The sequence below is a fragment of the Musca vetustissima genome, unplaced genomic scaffold (assembly GCF_032173495.1).
Source record: "Musca vetustissima isolate MV318-11 ecotype Yass unplaced genomic scaffold, APGP_CSIRO_Mvet_v1 utg24653, whole genome shotgun sequence".
Classification (NCBI taxonomy): Eukaryota; Metazoa; Arthropoda; class Insecta; order Diptera; family Muscidae; genus Musca; species Musca vetustissima.
The window spans coordinates 168247-181335 of record NW_026882578.1 but is presented as its reverse complement, the minus strand read 5'-3'; the positions used below and the strand labels follow the sequence as shown (position 1 = coordinate 181335).

The window sequence follows — 13089 nt, the reverse complement described above, 5'->3', positions numbered from 1 at the left end:
TGAGATATTTTTTTAAATTGCCGAAAATCCAAAGAAATATTAAATAGAAGAAAAATTACGTCGCCGTCATCATAATTGTGGTGAATTATTTACTGCCTTTCAGTTGTTGTTGTTGCTGCTGTCATCACAACTTTATTTTAAACCTCCGTTTTGTGTTGCTCATTCCCACCACACTCTTAAGTTTAGTTTCTTTTTTTCGTATTCGTGGTGGACGGACGTAGGGTGGTGCTGCTGCTGCTGTTGGCAAATAATAATTAATATTTAGACAAAAATTTACTGGATAATTACCAAAAGAGTGCATTGTGAGAATAAGTGGTTAAAACGGTAAACATTTTGTGTATGAATACTATCAAGGAAATTACTAGAAACAAATATTTGATTCTAAAAAAAGAAGGTGGCGGCGTTGCTGCTGTGTCTCGTTTCAATTTTCTATTCATAAGCTACGCAAGCAAAAAAAAAAAAAGAAACTGGAAAAAAGAAGACATGTACTCCTCACATAGTTCCGGATATTTTTTTCCAGCCAAAATTGGTGTTTTTTTCTTCTGAAATTAATACAACCTGTATATCTTTATTTTTGGTCTTTCGATAATTTCAAAATAATACCAGGGCTCTGCTGACTCACTTCATATATTTCTTCAACTATTTTCATTCGTCGTGTATTTTAACCCCCTTTTGTCATACTTCTTTTTTTTTCTTCATCATACATTCTACTTCTTTAGGTCTGGTCGTCGGTCTGGCGTTAGTGTGTGTGTTCAATTTTTGTGTAAAGTTTTTATTGCTGCTGCTGGCGGTCGGTTGGTTGGTTGTCTTCTGTATATTTTTTTTTATTCAACGTCATTGTCTTTTTTATCTACTTTCTTTGATAAACCAAAGTCGTCGAAATTCTCAGTTTCCGCGTATGAAAATGATTAAAGTTTTGTATTAGCGATAACTACTTTATTTAAATTTGGAAATATAATCTTATATCAAGTCACCTGTTTTGGAGTCCATTGGCGGAATATGTTTGTATTACACAGATCATTTTGAAAATAATACTATGTTGCTTTTTTGTAGTTTATGTGAACATGAAGATCTCACCCAGGATTTTGTCGGATATCAAATATTTTGGAATAATTTTTTAAACCATATGTTTTTCTTCAGTATATTTACAGGATGGTAGTGGACCAAGGTTTACAATAATTACACCATGTGTCGTAAAATTATATTGAAAAAAATCTTTGGGAACAATTTGAATATACGCGTTGGAAGTTGGTTGCATACATACATTCAATCTAAACGGAATTCGCACACATAAATATATATCCATTATAGAAAGAAGTTGGTGGTATCAGATCGTACTAAAAATTGTACCATAGATATACCTAGGAAGTTATTTACACATACATTTAATCCAAGCGGATTTCGTACACTTAAATATATAGCCAATATAGAAGTAGTGTAGAAAAACAATTTAAATTTATTTAAATGAATGTTAACCTACCCATAAATCCAAGATTGGTTCCAGAAACCACAATTTACATCTTTAAAACCTTTGTTGTATTTACCAATTTGGAATGAACATATCTCACAAGATGTAAGCCTCGATAATTAGCATTCCAAGACCGAACGAACTGTGTTACAAATGTTTGGTTCCATTTGAATTCTGCTACTAAATTTAACTTATGCCTTAAAGTAAATCATTTTTTTTATAGAGTTTCATACTTTCCGAGAAAAGTTCCTCCAAAAGCTTGCTTGTTTCCTACTTGTCTTCAAAACCGAGCAAAGGGAAAAATGTTTCTTATTACAAATCCACCGAACGTGAATTATAAGTATATTTGTAAATAGTTTTTATTGCCAATATATTGTAAGCTCTCGGATAGGCACAGGTTCATACACCATTTTGTTGACAGGGGTTTTGACTATGGTGACGGGTTTTGATTTAAGGCGTTTACCAGTGGATGTTAGAATTTATCCTTAAAATGCAACGTTGTGAATTATATGACCCAATAAAAACTAAATAAGCTCACCTAACACTCTTTGACATGATACCCATATAGGCAGCTTCAAAATTAGTTCCAAATTCCAGATTAACACATACAATATCATAATATATCGACATCATAAATCGCAAAAATTGAAGATAGATATTCTTAATATATATTTATGTTACTTTTGGGAAGTTTGGTATTGAAAATGAGATATATCGGCCATTTTTTTACGGTGGACCCCATATAGCGGTTCACCAAAATTCGTTTTTTTTAAGCATTTCTTCATTTTTTAAATTAATCATTTTTTAAACTAATCGAAATTTCAACCGATGTTCACGAAACTTAGCACGCTTCATTCTAGACTTAATTCAGTACACTATGGCAAACTACGTGCAAATCTAAAGAAATACAGTGACTTTAATGCACGATTTACACAAAATCGGATGAAAATATGTGTGGGAGCTATGTCTAAATCTGAACCGATTTTCACGAAACTTAACACACATCACTTTAGACTCAATTGAGTACACTTTGCAAAATTTCGTGCAAATCGAAATAAATATAGGGAGGAGAGATTTACAAAAATCGGACGAAAATGTGTGCTATTTCTAAATCTGAACCGATTTCAACAAAACTTAATACATATCACTCCGGACTCAATTCGGTACGCTATACAAATTTTAGTCTCAATCGGATAATTATTAGTCACTTTGTAGTACTATAATTGGATTGTAGTTACGTACTTTTGTTTAGCAAATTTTGAATTTGATAATTTCCAAATTGATAAACTTTTAAAGTTTTTATTTTTATTATATGAACGGTATATAAGATACGGCCATAAATAAAGAAATTAAAATTATTAATTGGAGCATAAATGCATTTAGACATAAACCGCTGTCATTGTTTGTACTACGTATGTGGTGTTGCAATGCACAAAACGCCATCACAAAAAGAAGGAACACAAACAAGAGTCACACATGATTGCGTTATTTTTTATTAATATAATTACTACAAGTTTACTATTAATTTCCGTCTACTACATAAAGAGAGTGAATTCAAACCTTCTACAAGACGAGAAAAGAAGTGTTAACATTTTTTTATTTTAATCCATAAAATGTTAACGTTTTTAACATCTTCGAATGGCCGTCGTCTTAATGCCTAAAAATAAGGTATTAGCAAACGAGTTTTAAAGTGTGCAAACTTTAACAAACATCACTTCCTCACCGTTAGCTTTGTGAAATTTTATCTCAAATGAATGAATGAATCATCCAAGAGCACCATTTCCTTTATCAACAACATTGGAATAGAATTCTAAAAATCTGTGTCACATTTTCGGTTTATATAGAGACGTTAGACGTCCGCAAGTATGTAGACATCGACAGATATCGTTTTGTATATGTGTTTGTGTGAGTGCTAATATCTCCACGTTTTGGTACAAACATTTTGTGTAGTCATAATATTATGAATTTCCTCCTAGCTCCCCCCTCAGAGGGTTTGCATATAGTTAGCACACATATCAAGATTGAGCGTGTGTGTGTTTGTTCTGTTAGCGCCCATACTGGTATGACACAATTTTATTTATCACAATCTCGTATTACTTGCTCTCTTTTTTTGGGGGTATTATCAATAATGTTTGTTACAGAATATGTCTGGAACGTAATTTGAATTTATGGGGGGAATACGTTTCCTATTAAATTCTAAATATCAACAATTTTATATGTTTTTATTAAATCGGCTTGTCTTTTTTCCTTAGTTATTACATATTTTATATTAAACTATTACTTTCGAATTATAAATTTTAGAAAATCAAGTCGATTTGTTTTTAATAAAATCGATTTGATTCAAAAACTTCAATATCTGCATATTAATATACCAGAATGGTATTTAATCCGTTCAAACCTCTTGATCGTTATCAACGTATTTTTTGCACATATGGCTTTGGCTAATAATATGATTGTGGTTTTGTTATATTTCCGAGAAAGCAGCTAACTTTGTACATACTGATTATAGGGCAAACTACATACTTTTCTTAACTGCGATAAACTGTTTCAAAATTATTACACATATACTATACTTTTCTGCAATTTTTTCTAATTTAATTTTTCTTTTGCTCTATTTTTTACAGATATAGATCTTAATATCCGAGTGGAGCTCTTTGAACACATCGGCTAACTCGGAACAGCAGGAAAACATATTAACACTTCAGAATTCCATATAAACAATATAGAAAAGATAATCTTTTTTATATTTATACTATAAATTAACACAAGAACACTCGACGACAGTCCTAAACAACAAAAGAAAAAAGCATACAACAAACATGGGGAATGTATTTGCAAATCTGTTCAAAGGTCTCTTCGGTAAAAAGGAAATGAGAATATTGATGGTCGGTTTAGATGCCGCTGGTAAAACCACAATTTTGTACAAACTTAAATTAGGCGAAATTGTAACAACGATACCTACCATTGGTATGTTAGAAAATCACATATCTTGTCAAACTATATATAAATCAAATATCATTTTATTCAATTTAAATAGGTTTCAACGTCGAGACTGTAGAATACAAGAACATTAGCTTTACAGTGTGGGATGTGGGCGGTCAAGACAAAATTCGTCCATTGTGGAGGCATTACTTCCAAAATACACAAGTAAGTGTTAAAAATTAAAAATCCCCCTATATATAATTTAGAGTACTAAAAATTTATTGTGTGATTTTTTTTCTTCTCCAGGGTCTCATCTTCGTCGTTGACAGCAATGATAGAGAACGTATCGGCGAAGCGAGAGAAGAATTAATGCGTATGTTGGCTGAAGATGAGCTCAGAGATGCTGTTTTACTTATATTCGCAAACAAACAGGTGAGTTTCTCTCAATCTCAGTAAATTAATAGACGATATTCAATGACAAAGCATTTCAAAATAATGAAAATTGCTGTTGCCGATAATATTATATGTTATAGTTATAGCATGTTATCGTTTTTTTCGTACTTATTGTTGTTATATATTTGATAAGATATGCTGTCTAGATAACAATGCATATGTACAAAAACGGAAATTTCACACAATACATTAATTAAAAATGTATTTTATATTTGTTATTTTTCCCGGAATTACAAAACTACAATTTGGAGAGTTTTGAGACGACTCAATATCATTTGGAATGATGTTTTTGTTATTCAATATCAAACAAAAACAAGTCATATCTTTAAATATTCAACATTTCTTTTTATAGACCTAATAAAAAAATATTCATAGATTAATGATATTTTTATTATATACGTTTTGTTCTTTCATTTTAGGATCTGCCAAATGCAATGAATGCAGCCGAAATTACCGATAAACTCGGCCTACACTCACTAAGAAACCGCAATTGGTACATTCAGGCGACGTGTGCAACCAGCGGCGATGGTCTATATGAGGGTCTTGATTGGTTGTCCAATCAGCTTAAGAACGCTAATCGCTAAATGAAATTCTTATTTTTCTTTAACTTAGCATCCGCAGCAGCAAAAACAACAACCACAAAATCAACAACAACAAATAACATACAAAAATAATTAATTTTGATTTAATAATAATAATAAAAGAGAAAAAAACCCGAAAATAAAGTTATTACAAAAAACAAAACAACAAACAAACAAAAAAGAAGCGTCAAACAACCAATTTCAGTATATACCATCCACCACCCACACAACTCCCTTACTCAGAGGAGGGATGTTACATTACAAAAAACAAAAAGAGAGAGACTCCAATAATTAATTTCTCTTGAGCGCATCCAACATCAACAATAACAGCAATTCGAAGAAAAAGTCCACCACCTTTTTCATTCATTAGACTAAAGACAATTAAAAAACAACAAACAAAGACAACCAATGAACACATCCATCGTTTGTAGTCTGTTTTTGCTCGATCAGTAAGAAGAAAAAACAAAAAAGCAACATTTTAACAAAATTGAAATGAAATGCAAAACTATGAAAATAATTGTATGTTAAAGCAAACAAAAAAGATAAATCCATTAACTATAAAGAATTACGGAATTATATAAAAAAACACACTTTTTCTAAGTATAATTTTATCTCTATACATATAATATATTTTTAATTTTAATTTTTTTTTAATAATTGTGTATTTTTGTTTTATTTCTAAAAAAATCTCTCGTTGTATCTCCAAATACCACCACCATCAACCCCTGGACGAGAGAGTTTATTGCTTGTGTTGTTCGTTTCACATTTTCCCAACTACAACTTTCTTTCTTTTTTACACTCTCTTATTGTCTATATATATTGTTCGTTTGTGTCTATATATAAAATTATATTGATTGATTGCTTAATTTTTCCAATCCCGAAACAAAAGAAAAAAAAAAAACAAACAACTTGTGTATCAAAGCAAAAATATAAGGAAAAAACTCAATATTTTTATTTGCTAAAACAGAGTAAACATCAACAGCATTCTACAACCAACAACAACAAAAAACCAACTACAACACATACTTTATATTTAAATATAATTAAAAAAAGAAGAAGAAACATAAAATTTAAATAAAAAACTGTGTAATAATAAAATGAAGAGTTTCTTTCATCTTTAATTGCCAAATCACCGAAAAGAGAGAAAGTATTACCTAAGTGGAATTTATGGGGTTTCGAAGGAAGATGTGTAAAATTGTCGATATTTGTGTTGAAGAGTTCGTTGTAACTATGACTAAAAAGATGTCGAGGGACCCCTAATCCAAATGAAATTTCAAAACCTCATTTTCTAAAAACTCAATTCTAAATATCAATAACACGAGTGTCTTTTAAGTTCTAATTAAACTACTTTAAACGTAGTATTGAAATAGAATAGAGCATTTTCTTAATTTCTTTTTTGCTTAATCCTTTCAGACACAAAGACATTATGAATTTGATTTATTTTTAGAAAAATTGAAACAGGAGCCACTGTTAAGTTCTTTTTCAGTTCATTTTAATTTTTATGTTCTAAATGGATAACAAAGCAAAATTAAACCAATAAAAATTAACATACCCACGCAAATATTTATCGGTCTCAGAGGGTGAAAACATTTTCTTTAAAGAAAATATCGCTGTAAATTTTTCATTAGTATTTACTCATGCGGTTTGGTTGATCACAATGCAGATAAAAATAAATTTGGAAAACATAATCTTATGATCTATAGACTTAAGAATTGGAGTGGGGTTTTCCAAACCTGCAAATATTCTATAATCGCATTCATTACTCGAAAATCTTTTGCTCTTGTTATATGGAGGATGTACTAATACCCGGGATAGAGATTTTGTTCTTAATTCGGTTACTAATTGTTGCTAAGGTTTCGAAATTTTGAAAATCTTTAGCTATCAAATAGTAAATTGTAACGAGGTATGTATTTAATAAATTCAAATGCCATATTATAGCAAATTTCATCGGAAAATGTGGATGAAACGCTCAAAAGTTCTTTATCGATATAGATGGTCTGTTAGAGCTAATAACCTTATATTGAAAACCATTAAAATCAGTTTAGGATGAAATGTTTGGTTAAGATCTTCAAAATCTGTCGATGTCAAAATATTGGTCCACCCTTAAAGTGCCCGAGTTATAACTCAACCGACTTAAAATTCTTAAATTCTGTCTATAAAGTTATATGGGAGTTTCGGGTGTAGTTGAGACACTTATTGAGAAGAAAAATATTTTGGAATATTTTGTTATTACTTTCAAAATCAATTTATTGATAAAACATCACGAAAATATCTCCAATTCTGTTAAGATTTGTTTTACTGCCACAACGTACAACAGGCAGGCGTCAATACGCTTACGCTTTTATTATGTGTAATGCAGGCTGTTACAAATGACAGCTGATTGTTGACAAATAGTGCTGTCACTGCATGCCATTTGGTGGCTGTCAAAAGAAAAAAATACTTGCTGATTATCGTATAATTGTTTTACATTTATTGAAATAAATTAATTAAATTTTCTACTAAATCATGTCGAAACAAGCATCAAAGAAAAGCAAATGGTCCTTGGACTTCAATAGCAAGTAAGTCGATTAACAACAATACCGCAACAATCACATTTATTAAATTTCCTGTTCTTCCATCACCAAAGCAAATCTAATGACTTGCCTGCACCAATCGGTTTTAACCCCAGTGCAATGGTCAATCAAACGGAAGTTGTTAGAGATCAACGTTTGGTTATGAAAAAATCCTGGGATTTGGCATTGGGACCATTGAAACAGGTAACTATTTTCATCTATTGTTGTTTGTGATAAATATTAAACTTATTATTTACAGATACCCATGAATTTATTTATCATGTACATGTCCGGCAATACCATCTCCATTTTCCCAATTATGATGATTGGCATGAGTTTAATACGTCCCATTAAGGCAATGTTCTCTACACAGGTTACCTCGAAAATGGCCGAAGGTGCACAGGGTACGGGTCAGAAATTGGTTTACTTTTTGGGTAATTTGGCAAATGTTGCTGTGGCACTGTACAAATGTAATAGTATGGGTTTGTTGCCGACACATGCATCCGATTGGCTGGCATTTGTGGAACCGCAGACACGTTTAGAATATTATGGTGGTGGGGTGTCATTTATTTAAAATCAGTCAGTCTGTGCAGCAACTACATAATTATAAGAGCTAGTAATACTATAAATATAAATGTACGTGTATTATGCATTTTTGCCCCCTAACGTTATAATAGAAAATGTTTTTATTTTCGGAGAATAGCTAAATAAAGAAAGTGGAATATGTTTTATGATATTTGCAAATAAATAAAATTTGATTATGGACAATGATTTATTAATTTCTTTTGATTGTTGAAGAACCGCAAGAATTGTTAGAAGTTGAGTCCATGAAAAAATTGGGTCGCTCGGGTATGAGTCTTATCTTTGGTAGTTCATTTCATGGTAGCTATAGAAATGTTGCTAATTTTTACAGGTAGCATGCGATTTTAATTTGAATTAAATTCCTTCAAAAGGCTGGAACATGATATATGTGGCCAGTATTGTGAATTTTTGAATTACTTTGCCCTGAAACTGTCAAATACGTAATAGACTTCTATCAACATCTTACAGACAATAAAATTTACCAAATTATTTTTCCCTATGTACTATTTTAAACGAACCGAATTTTACACGACTTCAGTCTGTTCTATAAAAAAAAAAAAAAAAAAAAAAAATAAAACCCTTCAAAAGCCTGGAACATGATCTATGAGGCCCATTATTTCGAATTTTCTGAATTGCTTATTGATAAATCACATTTCCTTGAACTGTCAGTTTTTATTTATAGTTCAAAAAAATTTATTCAAAAAAATTAAAATTAATAAAAAATCTAAAACACAAGTTTACATTTAAAAATCGTTTACAATAAAAAATTTACTATTACAAGTAATTAACTGTTCTATGCATATAGGTTATATTCTATTAAGAGTTGACATTCCCAAGACAGTTTAGTCAACAATTTTCTTGGCATTTTTCTTGACATCGTGTAACAGCTGCTCAGCCGGGGACCTGTAAAAATAAGAAAAATGTTAAGATTGAAATAAGTAAAAAGAAATATTATTTTGCAATATAAAATATGTGTAGATCAAGGTCTAATTGAGGTCTAGATTTTGTAACTTCAGGATATTAGTATTAAAAGTACGTATTTTTATATTTGTAAATAGATTCTTATTTGGTGCTGATACGTCACCAATTTGTTGGTTTGAAAAATCTAATTTTTAATTAAAAATATAATTTGTTGTATTTAAAAAACTAATCCCTTATACTAAAGATTTAATATGAAGGCAATGAAATTGTAAATATACACGATTTTAATAAACTGGATTTTACTGCAAGTTTTGTTAAAAATATATTGCCAATGTTGAAATTTTCGTAGTCTAAATATACACGATTTTTGGATTAGCCTTCAAGTAGCCTCGAGAAAAAAAATTATCATTGCTTGTGCCAGTGAGATTGTGCCTGGTTTGTTCATTTTCCATAGAACGGAGGGGTCTGGTTGTCATTAGTTGTTACAAAATGATTTACTGAAATATATTTGCAATGCTATGGTTCGGATTTGAGGAAGATAAAAAACGCTGTTTAACAAAAATAATCGCGCCGCATAACCTCATTCTTTTGCTTATGACTTATGGTAATTATTATCCATTTAACAATATTATTCTGAGTTTGAGTGAGATTCAAAATCTGTAGAATAAGTGTTTTCAACAATTTGAAGGATGTTAAATAGATATTATCCACACGAGACCTTTGAAAACATCTTACAGACAAGATATAAACGAATTAATTTTCTTCCCTTTGATACCATTTTAAACGAACCTAGTTTTACACGACTTCTGCCTATTCTATAAAAAGCTGCGATTTGAAAAAAGTGGGATATTTATTTCAATTAATGGCTATATTCCATTTATTTTATGATGGAAAGAATCGTTATCTATGAATTCCGACCCCAACTTTACAATTTTCCAAATGATCCACGACTTAAGCCTAAAATGTATATATTTTTTTGTCATTAAAGTATTTTTTTATTATTTTTTTAATTAAACCTTAATGTACACATATAAATATAAAACACAAATTTAAAAAAATACACATTTACAGTAGGTACATCATATTTCTTTTTATTATTATTTACTATGGTTTGCAATTTTTTTCAACTAAAATACAAATTGTAATTACTTTTTACGGTGTTCATCGGCCAATTCTTTAATTTTGTCAATTATTTTACTTGGCTCATCAACACGAGGAACCTTAAAAAAAGAGAAATATTTGTTAAAATAATGTTTAACGTTTGTATTGTAATATTTTAAATTACCTCATAATTTTGACTGATATAAATACCAGTGTAGATACCAGCACTAAAAGTTAACTAGAAAAAAGAAATAAATATTAATAAAGTAGTGGTATTTAAGATATATAATTAAAAATAATTATTGTATTGATTTTTGGTGCAGGTTATGAATAGAAATCAAAATGTACATAATTCTAGCCGAAAAGACCAACTGAGATTCTAAAAAACAACAACAAATTCATAAAAATCCAAATAAAATATAGGATTTTTAGCCTTTTGTTTAATTAAAGTTATTTTTTTAACTTCAAACCAAACAACAATATTTTTGTACGAATTTTTACTAATTTGTAGTGTCACCTTATCAGCTGACACTAAGATTTGCTTTATCTAAATATTTGCAGTCGAAATATGCATAATATTCGCCACAATTTACTAATGATAATGACGACAAAGGGAGACATAGGGGGTCTGTTTCTAGAATGTATCTAAGAAATATAATTAATTGTTTGCATAAATCATATGAATCTTTATTTCTGGATACAACTACCGGTAATTGTAGATTATGTAGCTGCCCTTTGACCCTTGCAGCTCTTGGGAATATAATAACTATCTGCCTTTTTTGGGGGAAAGTTATGAACATTTTGATGTTCGCATTAAATTTTAACATCAAAATTATATAATAAAAACTAGTTTCTTTTTTTCTCTGCAAAATTAACATATTATTCCTGTGTCATTGTTGTTGGAGGTGAAATCCAATGGAGCTCATATGAGGGGGACCAACAGCAAAAAATGAAATCATAAAACCAAAAATAAAAAAAAATACGAGAGCTGCTGACAATAACAAATTGCCAAGGCGTATTTGGAATCAAGAGATAAGTGACAGCAAAAATATGCCAAATATCTTTATATCAATAACAAGGAGTACCCCGTTAATAATCCATATTCACTGCACATACACAAAAAGATGATAATAAGTTCGTAAAAAAATAAAAATGAAGCAAAATATTTACCAAAAATTTCAGCATGTCGAAAATGCCAGATCCGTCGACCGCCAGTTTGACAATTAAAATGACTTGAGCACAGAGGAAAAAATCAAAAAAACTTTGTGAAAGAAATATTTTTCTCTCACACACTCACAGACTCTCTTCGTTTTGCAAAACTTGACAAAGTTGTCAAATATAATACACTCGCGTTTAAAAAATTGAGAGCACTTTACAGTTAAATGGTTGTTGTGCTCTTTTGTGGGGGATACGTTACGTTAGTTTCGTTGTTTTTATTTTATTTTGCACAAAAGCTAATTGCAGATAACAATAATGATGATGATGATGTTTATTTAAACTGAAAACAAATGAAAGGGAGAACAAATATAACAACAAAATTTCACTTTCGTATTTCGAGAGCGCAAATAATAATTATAAATTAATCTCTTGTTTATTTTTGTTTAATTAGGTAATCACACATAGGCAGACTCTTGAACAAATAATGAAAACTCTTTTTGGAATTTGTATATGTTTTTTTTTAAATAAAAACAAAAAAATATTCGAAAATATTTTCAATTTTAGATCATTCACAACTTCCACGTTTTAATAGATTTTATGCAAATTAATTTATTCCTATTTTACTTTTTTATTCTAAAGGTTGATTTTTTATGTTAACACTTCTTTAATCACTGAATAACTAAATACTTTTGGCTAGTTTGCTCAACAAAAATGTTGATCTTCTGTGTGCTGACACTTATGTGTATTGCCATACATGCAAACATATAAATTTATTTATATGTTTGTTGTTGTTGCTCCTCGTATTGGCTATTGTTTAAATTTATTCATGTTTTATAGCAATGACCATGAACGTGGTGGGACAGCGATGTGACAAACATTTGTTTTTGTTTTTTGACCAATATGACAGCTGAAGAGTTGTATTCAAATGTAACTGTCTTTTCAGTTTGAAAATAATAACAATAAAAATAAAACGAATGCCTGTACAAATTATTTTTTTTTATTTTTTAACGTATATTTTACAAACTACTGAATTAACTAAAAATTTGTAAAATACAGTGAACCCTCGATAATGTGAACATCCAATACCGTGAACTAATGCGAACTATTTAATTTCGGGGTAGTTTTTAAAATTTACAATTTGTTCACATTTTCGATTCGATCAGCTTATTTACCGCTAATTTCCTAATCTTGTCAGTTTGAGTATTCACATTATCGAGAGTTCACAGTATATTTATTTATTTAATTCATAATGTAACATCAGAGCCTCATAAGGCCATACAAATGTATTACATAAACAATAAACTGCCTAAAATTTAACATAATTCATATATAATAAAAAAATGCAAATATT

At 29.9% G+C, this 13089-nt stretch overlaps 3 protein-coding genes across 3 annotated transcripts; 2 read left to right on the top strand and 1 right to left on the bottom strand.

The window, feature by feature from the left end:
• Positions 1–4169: 4169 nt before the first annotated feature.
• LOC133329069 (ADP-ribosylation factor 1) lies at positions 4170–5608 on the top strand. Its single transcript, XM_061537566.1, has 4 exons — positions 4170–4435; positions 4506–4615; positions 4697–4822; positions 5263–5608. The coding sequence occupies exons 1-4, from the start codon at positions 4288–4290 to the stop codon at positions 5425–5427; spliced, it is 549 nt and encodes a 182-aa protein (XP_061393550.1). The 5' UTR covers positions 4170–4287; the 3' UTR covers positions 5428–5608.
• Positions 5609–7899: 2291 nt separating this feature from the next.
• On the top strand, positions 7900–8552 carry LOC133329071 (ER membrane protein complex subunit 4). The gene is made up of 3 exons (XM_061537568.1): positions 7900–7982; positions 8051–8180; positions 8236–8552. The coding sequence occupies exons 1-3, from the start codon at positions 7930–7932 to the stop codon at positions 8548–8550; spliced, it is 498 nt and encodes a 165-aa protein (XP_061393552.1). The 5' UTR covers positions 7900–7929; the 3' UTR covers positions 8551–8552.
• Positions 8553–9380: 828 nt separating this feature from the next.
• Positions 9381–11851, bottom strand: LOC133329076 (short transmembrane mitochondrial protein 1). Its single transcript, XM_061537575.1, has 4 exons — positions 11751–11851; positions 10765–10818; positions 10629–10699; positions 9381–9461 (listed from the first exon to the last, which is right to left on the bottom strand). Exons 1-4 carry the CDS (start codon positions 11763–11765, stop codon positions 9401–9403), a joined length of 201 nt encoding a protein of 66 aa, XP_061393559.1. The 5' UTR covers positions 11766–11851; the 3' UTR covers positions 9381–9400.
• Between the last annotated feature and the right edge of the window lie 1238 nt (positions 11852–13089).

Coding starts and splice junctions, on each gene's coding strand:
- LOC133329076 (XM_061537575.1), bottom strand. Junction 10,700..10,764: donor ATATCAGTCAAAATTATGAG/GTAATTTAAAAT, acceptor TCTTTTTTTAAG/GTTCCTCGTGTTGATGAGCC. Junction 9,462..10,628: donor GCCGATGAACACCGTAAAAA/GTAATTACAATT, acceptor TTATTTTTACAG/GTCCCCGGCTGAGCAGCTGT.
- LOC133329071 (XM_061537568.1), top strand. CDS start 7,930: ATGTCGAAACAAGCATCAAAGAAAAGCAAATGGTCCTTGGACTTCAAT. Junction 7,983..8,050: donor TCCTTGGACTTCAATAGCAA/GTAAGTCGATTA, acceptor CCATCACCAAAG/CAAATCTAATGACTTGCCTG. Junction 8,181..8,235: donor CATTGGGACCATTGAAACAG/GTAACTATTTTC, acceptor TATTATTTACAG/ATACCCATGAATTTATTTAT.
- LOC133329069 (XM_061537566.1), top strand. CDS start 4,288: ATGGGGAATGTATTTGCAAATCTGTTCAAAGGTCTCTTCGGTAAAAAG. Junction 4,616..4,696: donor ATTACTTCCAAAATACACAA/GTAAGTGTTAAA, acceptor TTTCTTCTCCAG/GGTCTCATCTTCGTCGTTGA. Junction 4,823..5,262: donor TTATATTCGCAAACAAACAG/GTGAGTTTCTCT, acceptor CTTTCATTTTAG/GATCTGCCAAATGCAATGAA.